General features: G+C 44.0%; 1 protein-coding gene across 1 annotated transcript; it reads right to left on the bottom strand.

Annotated features, from left to right (window-relative positions):
* Positions 1–4,591: 4,591 nt before the first annotated feature.
* LOC121401682 (olfactory receptor 5G3-like) lies at positions 4,592–5,621 on the bottom strand. The gene has a single exon (XM_041587419.1). It carries the CDS (start codon positions 5,616–5,618, stop codon positions 4,704–4,706), a length of 915 nt encoding a protein of 304 aa, XP_041443353.1. The 5' UTR covers positions 5,619–5,621; the 3' UTR covers positions 4,592–4,703.
* Positions 5,622–7,167: the final 1,546 nt, after the last annotated feature.

Genomic DNA, 7,167 nt, shown 5'->3' with positions numbered 1-7,167 from the left:
CAGGTTCAGTAAAATGGCTCATTTTATTCCCCTTCCCCATCTTCCTTCTGCTAAAACCCTGGCTGACCTGTTTATTACTCATATCTTTAAGTTTCACGGTTTTCCTGAAAATATTGTTTCTGATAGAGGGGTTCAGTTTGTTTCTAAATTATGGCATGCTTTCTGTTCTTTAGTTGGTACAGAATTATCCTTTTCTTCTGCCTACCATCCCCAGACAAATGGCCAAACTGAAAGGGTCAACCAATCCCTTGAACAATATCTTCGATGTTATGTGTCCCATAACCAATCCACCTGGTCTGAACTGTTGCCTTGGGCTGAATTTGCATATAATAATGCTTCCCATTCTTCCTCTGGGGAATCTCCTTTTTTCAGAGTCAAAAAATGTTTCTGTAGAACAATTTTCTAAGATTTGGTCTCAGGTCCCAAACTCTCTGTCCGCAGCTTCCTCGGCTCAGAAAAAAGCTGCTGACAAATCCCGTAGAGAGGCACCTCAGTACAAGGTCCGGGGGACTTGGTATGGTTATCTACAAAGAATATTAAACTGAAGGTTCCCTCTCTCAAACTTGGTCCCAGGTTCATTGGTCCATATCCCATCATTGCCATAATCAATCCTTCCTCTGTTCGTCTAAAATTACCTTCTAATTTCAAAATTTCTAATTCCTTTCATGTTTCCCTTTTAAAACCTGCATCTTATGTTCGTCACTTGTCTGTTCCTCCCCCAGTGTTGGTTGAAGGTCAGCCTGAATATGAGATCCAAGAGTTTCTCGAATCCCGCCTTGTGCGTGGTAAGCTACAATATCTTACTAGGTGGAAGGGCTTTGGTCCTGAGGAGAACTCTTGGGTCTCGGTTGAAGACATCAAGGCTGACCGCCTCAGGAAACAATTCCACACCAAATTTCCTGGTAAGCCTGGGGGTCCAGTGGCCCCCCCTAGAGAGGGGGGTAATGTAATAACTTACCCCGGTAGGGGTGGTGGAGTTCGGCGGGAAAGCCCGCCGCACTCCAAGCGGGGACGCCCGCAGGGATCTTCTGCGCCTAGGGCGCGTGTGCCACTTCCGTCCACGTCTTAAAGGCGCAGGTCCTTCTGCCTGATCCTATTCTGATTGATTACCCAGTTTGACCCCTTGCCTGCCTGACGATCCTAGTTTTCTGCCTGCCTCGACCCAGCCCGCCTGACTACGATTCTGCCTTATCCTGTTGTACCGCGACCTTTGGCCTAACTGACTTTTAACTGTCGTGCCCCTTTGCTTGCCAGAACTCCTCACCTTGCTCCTCTCGAAAAGTCCAGGTGGCATCTGAGTAAGCTGAGGGCTCCTCCCGAAGCCAAAGGCGGTCACAGTACTGGTGAAGCCGAGCCGAGACCAGGGAGCTTGGCACTAGTTCTGGTTTAGGGTGCCAACCGTGACACTTATGGTCTGATCCATGATCGGTTTTTCTGGCCGAGAATGAGAGAGGTGGTGGTCGATTACTGTAGGCGTTGTGTCCCTTGTTTGCAAAGAAAGTCTTTACCCACTCGTGCTGCTCCCATGGAACATTTAAAAAGCAGTGAGCCGTTGGATTTAGTCTGCATGGATTTTCTGTGTATTGATAAAGATTCTAGTGGGATTGGAAACATACTAGTTGTAACTGATCATTACACTCAATATGCTCAAGCCTACCCCACTAAGGACCAGAGAGCTGCCACGTGGCTAAGGTATTATGGGAGAAGTTCTTTGTCCATTATGGTCTACCCAATCTGCTTCACTCTGATCAGGGAAGAGATTTCGAGAGTCGGTTGATAAAGGAGCTGCTAGACTTATTGGATGTGGCTAAGAGTCACACGACTCCCTATCATCCTGAAGGGGATGCTCTTCCTGAGAGATTTAATCGAATACTGTTGGACATGCTGGGTACTCTTTCGGCCACAGACAAACCCTCTTGGAGCCATCATGTAAGTGCTTTAGTTCACGCCTATAATTGTACCCGGCATGAGTCTACTGGGTTTTTGCCCTATTTCCTTATGTTTGGAAGAGAAGCACGACTGCCTTTTGATGTTCAACTGGGGGTCTCCACTGATGGAATTGGATGTTAGGAGCACTATCAGTATGTGAATCGCCTTCGGACTAGTTTGAAGGAAGCTTATCGCCTGGCTGAGGAAAATGCTGCAAAGGTCAATGCTGGGAATAAACGATGTTTTGATGCTAAAGTACGGTACAGAGAATTGAAGCCTGGAGATAAAGTGCTCCTACAAATCTTAGGTCCCAATGCAAAGCGTAAGCTGGCTGATAGGTGGAGGAAGGAGTTGTTTGAAGTAGTCAGCAAGCTACCCAGTATTCCGTTGTATCGAATTCAGAGTCCGGATGTCAAGGCTTGGCATTGAAACCACTTACTTCCTGTGCCCCAAATTCCTCAGATGATTGCTGATCCCGATGTGGTGGAGGATACAGGTGTGGCTCTAAACGACGATGAAAGAGGAGAAGGAGTTCTACCTACAACTGACAGTGGAGAATCGTTTGCATCAGGTGGAGGGAGTGACATTATACCTCAAGGAGGTGAATTTGATATTGATGCTCCTCCATTTCAGCCTGATTCTCAAGAAAACCAAACCCATGACACAGATGTGCAGGACTCAGCTGGGTTCAGAGGATCTAACATACCTAACACTGGTGAATTGAGAAGAGGTGATCGGGGTCAGGAGGCCTCCCCAACTATTCACTTATGACACTGTGGGTAGGCCCTGTTATGAGGTGCCTGGATATTTTGGCCCTTCTCCGACAGTGATGGGTCTAATTGATGTTCATGCTAGACTGGTACATATGATGCCTGTGTGTTATTAGCCATTATTAGCCATTGTACCTGGGTTACTCAGGAGAGTTTGAAAGGTTCCTTGCCGGGACAGAAGGAATTCACCAGGGGGAGAATGTAGGGATGTGAAAATTTAGACACCCTTACTCTTTATTGACAGGCACATCCTTAGTAATATGGACACCTCAGTGGGTCCTTATGGGGACCTTGTGCTTATGAAATCCCTGCAGTTCTCACAGTGGATGCTAGAAGGCACTGTGGCATAATATAAAAGGCTTGCAAACTATGAGGTCAGGGTCCATTGCTGCTGAACCTTTCCTCTGTTATGCCACAGAGGTTAGGGGTGGTGGAACTCAGCCTGAGTATAGTGAAGTGATAGGTATACCCTTTAATAGATCACTCTAGGAGTAATAGATAGGGTATGTAGTTGAGCAGCTCAAAGCTCCGACAAGGATATTAGAGGGATTAAGATCCCGGGTATTACTGACCCCATAATAGGGACTAAGTGTTAGACTCAGGGGAGTATTTAGTCTTCTGAGTTCCACCTAAGGTAATCCTGAAGATTGGGGAAATACCTTCTGACAAGCTGCCTGACTCTCTACGTGTACTCTTTACTTTGCAGAGAGTCATTCTATGTTTGATACAGTGAGTATATCTTGTTATATTGGTTGATCTACGTGTTACTCTATGTTCCATGCTCCATTGTGAACTCTGGTTTTGGTTAATAAACTCAGTTTATGGTTTAAGCAAAATAAAACTACGGCGCCCAATCTCTTGTGCATTGCACACATTTACAGTTGCACTACACCCTGCCTCCACCCTGCTTACCCCTGAGAAAAGAGTTTTATGGGTGGTATTAATCCACACAGAAAGTAGCTAAAACAGACTTCCAGACTCCTTTATTATAGCGCTACAGTAATAACAAATCCTTCAATTTAACATTAGATCCCATGTTTTAGTGCATTCTTAAAGGACAAGGAAAGTGTAAAATAGAATAAGACTAGAAATGCTGTATTTTGTATACTAAACATAAACATGAACTTACTGCACCACAAGCCTAATCAAACAAATGATTTATGCTTTCAAAGTTGGCCACAGGGGGCTGTCATCTTGTAACTTTGTTATACATCTTTGCCTGACCCTGACCCTGCACATGCTCAGTGTGGTCTGTGCTGCTTAGGGATCGTCATAAACAAAGCTGCTTGAGTTCTGCATGGCTGGGAAGTAAGGCGGGGGCTCCCCCTGCTGTTCATAAGTATGATTGTTTCCCTGCAAAGCAGTTAGGGACCGTCTGACAATTCCTATCCACAGCAGTAACTGAAGGGAGAATTTCACTGCATACAGTCAGGTTTCTTATAAAAACGGTACACATTTTTTAATTAAAGTATATTGAAGATAGGTTTCTTTTTCATTAAAGAAAGTAATAATGGGATTTTATTTTTTTGCCTTTCCTTGTCCTTTAAAATGTATGGTATATGTCCCCTTTAAGAAACCACGGCAATAATGACCATTCCCTAATCCAATCAGGAATACAAGAAGTGAAAGAGCAGTTGGGAAGAAGGTTTTCCATTGTTGGACATTGCAGGTAATGTTGCTGTACTGTGTTAGTCAGTAAAAGTCGAAATAAAAAATAACAAAAGTGGTATAAATGTGATACAATTATTGGCTAACTAATAGAATCAAACTTTCAGAACATTTTAGTTCCTTTCTCAAGCTGATTACAATGAAGCTGTCAGTTCAGCAGGTGAGTGTATGGAAGTGGCATCAGTGATATTGGCAGCAGAGGGGGCAGGGGGTGGTAGTGATCATTATGGGTGGGGGGGTGTATGGTCACAGTGGGACCTTGGGGGTCAGGTCTTCTGGTGGGCCCTTTGGGTCTGAAGTCTGAAGGTGTTTATCCAAACATTATATTCCATTTACTTATAGTTTCTTAAGGGCATCATTCATGTCTTTATTTCTCAGGCTGTAAATAACTGGGTTAATCACAGGAATCAATATGGTGTATAAAAGAGACAGAACTTTGCTTATGGTCTGTGATTGGTTTCTGGGGGGAACCACATAAATAGCAATGAGAGTCCCATAAAATATGGAGACCACAGTCAAGTGGGAGCTGCAGGTGGAGAAGGCTTTTTGTCTCCCGGTATTGGACACTATCTTTAGGATTGCATGGGCAATACACATATATGATACAGTGATGAGTATAAAGGGACAAATAACTACTGGGATAGTAACTATCATTACTTCTAGTTGTACTAAGAAAGTGTCTGAGCAGGAAAGTTCTAGAAGAGGAAAGAAATCGCAGAAGAAATGGTTAATGGTATTTTGGTCACAGAACTGTAGTGTCCCTACTAGATACACTGAAATCATTGTAATGCCAAAGCCAAGAACCAATGATATAAGAATTAATGTAACACAGACCCTGTGGGACATTATAGAAGTGTAACTCAGTGGGATACAGATGGCCACATATCTGTCATAGGACATTACTGCTAGAAGAAAACACTCAAAAGATTCTGAACCACCAAAAAAATACAATTGTGTTATACAGTCAAAAAAAGAAATTGTTGTTCCTTCATTTTTTACAGTTTGGAGCAGGGTGGGTATGATATTTGTAGATGCCAGTAGATCAGACAGGGACAACTGCTGGAGAAAGAAGTACATGGGGGACTGGAGGTTCCGGCTGGAGGACACCAACACTATGATGAGGACATTCTCCCAAACTGTCATAATGTAAATCAGAAGAAACAGAGAGAACAGGGGGATCTTGAAGTTGTGGAGATTCTGAAATCCCAAGAGAACAATCTCATTGACCAACGTCTGGTTCTTCTCATTCATTGTCTGAAGAGGAAATAGAAATACATTGACCAGTATAATAATAAAAGTCCTAATCTTACCAATGTGATTGCTGCTGTGATTAGTCTACATAAACTGCGTACGTTTCATTGGAGAAAAGTAAAACTCAATCACACTGTAAAGTATAATAATAATAATAACAAAAGCTCAACTGTTGTGTTTCTTGTTATTGGTGTTGTGGTTGGTCTGAAAATAAACATTTGCATTAATGGGAGAAATGTGCTATACAAATTGTGAACAGAATTAATAGTAATTATATTTGTGATATTGTAACATCTGCCTGGAGTTGAACCAGGGACCAGGTGTTTCTGTGCTACCGCTGCTAAGGCTCTGATTCACTGCTATTACTTTCCTTCTAATTGCAAGTAGATATGGCTTGTTTCACCTTTTGCCAATCTGGCCACAAGTGATCAGTGTGTCACGTTCGGCGCCCTAACTCCAGAACCAACGCTGGGCTCCCTGGTCTCGGCTCTTGCTTCTGCCTTTAACAGCCGCCTTTCAACTCAGGAGGAGCCCTCAGCTAATTGGATCCCACCAGGTCTTACTAAGAGAGGAGCAAAGCTAAAGGTTCTGGATGAGCAAAGGGGCACGATCGTCTCACAAGGATACTGGATGGAAGAAACACAGCTTGGAACACAGACCAGACAATGCAGCGTGGAACAGACAGGCCGGGCCAGCACAAGCAGAGTTAAGAATAGTCAGACAGGCCAGAATCAGAAATGGAGAGTGTAGAATAGTCAGACAGACAAGGGTCAGCTTGGAGAGGTCAGAATAGTCAGGTAACAGGCAAGGGTCAAACCAGAAGAACAAGCAGGATACAAGTAGAATTAAGCACCAGGAACTAACTAATAGAACCTAACAATGGGCAATGTGTTTTATTACAAAGCCCCTTTAAATACATTGAATTTGGCGCCATTGCACAATGACGACATCACACTGGTACATAAACCCGGAATGGCGCATCCGTACACGCCATAGGAGAACTGGTGCTGATGGGAAGAACATCCATGCAGTGGGCATCCCCGCCAGACCCCCGACCACCAAGGAAAGCCACTGGACCACCAGGGTAAGTTAATATCGTTACATTACCCCCCTCTTGAGGAAGGGCCACTGGACCCTCAAGCTTACCAGGAGACCTGGGATGGAACTGTTGCCTAAGGTGATTAAGCCAGACATCGGACTCTTTACCAACACTGGAGGAGGACATGATTGCTGATGGACCTGTATGGCTGGTTTCAACACAGAAACATGAAACAAGTTACATAACTTAAACGTATCAGGTAACTTGAGACAGACAGAGGTAGGGTTAGCAATCTCTACAGTATGATATTGACCAATAAACCTGGGCCCCTGCTTAAGAAATTGGATTTTAAGATTGATATTCCCTGTGGATAACCAAACCAAGTCCCCAACCTGATATTTGGGTACCTCCCTACGGGGCTTATCGGCTGCTCTTTTCTGAGTGGATACAATTGCGAAAGGGAACTATGTACCCCAGAACAAGACTTAGAACAATGCTCAACAGAAGGGA

The sequence above is a fragment of the Xenopus laevis genome, chromosome 3L (genome assembly GCF_017654675.1).
Source record: "Xenopus laevis strain J_2021 chromosome 3L, Xenopus_laevis_v10.1, whole genome shotgun sequence".
In the NCBI taxonomy this organism is placed as follows: Eukaryota; Metazoa; Chordata; class Amphibia; order Anura; family Pipidae; genus Xenopus; species Xenopus laevis.
The sequence above is the reverse complement of the archived record's forward strand: the minus strand, read 5'-3'. Positions and strand labels throughout refer to the sequence as shown.

What these genes read in the sequence shown, in the direction of transcription:
- LOC121401682 (XM_041587419.1), bottom strand. Translation starts at nt 5,618, where the DNA reads ATGAATGAGAAGAACCAGACGTTGGTCAATGAGATTGTTCTCTTGGGA.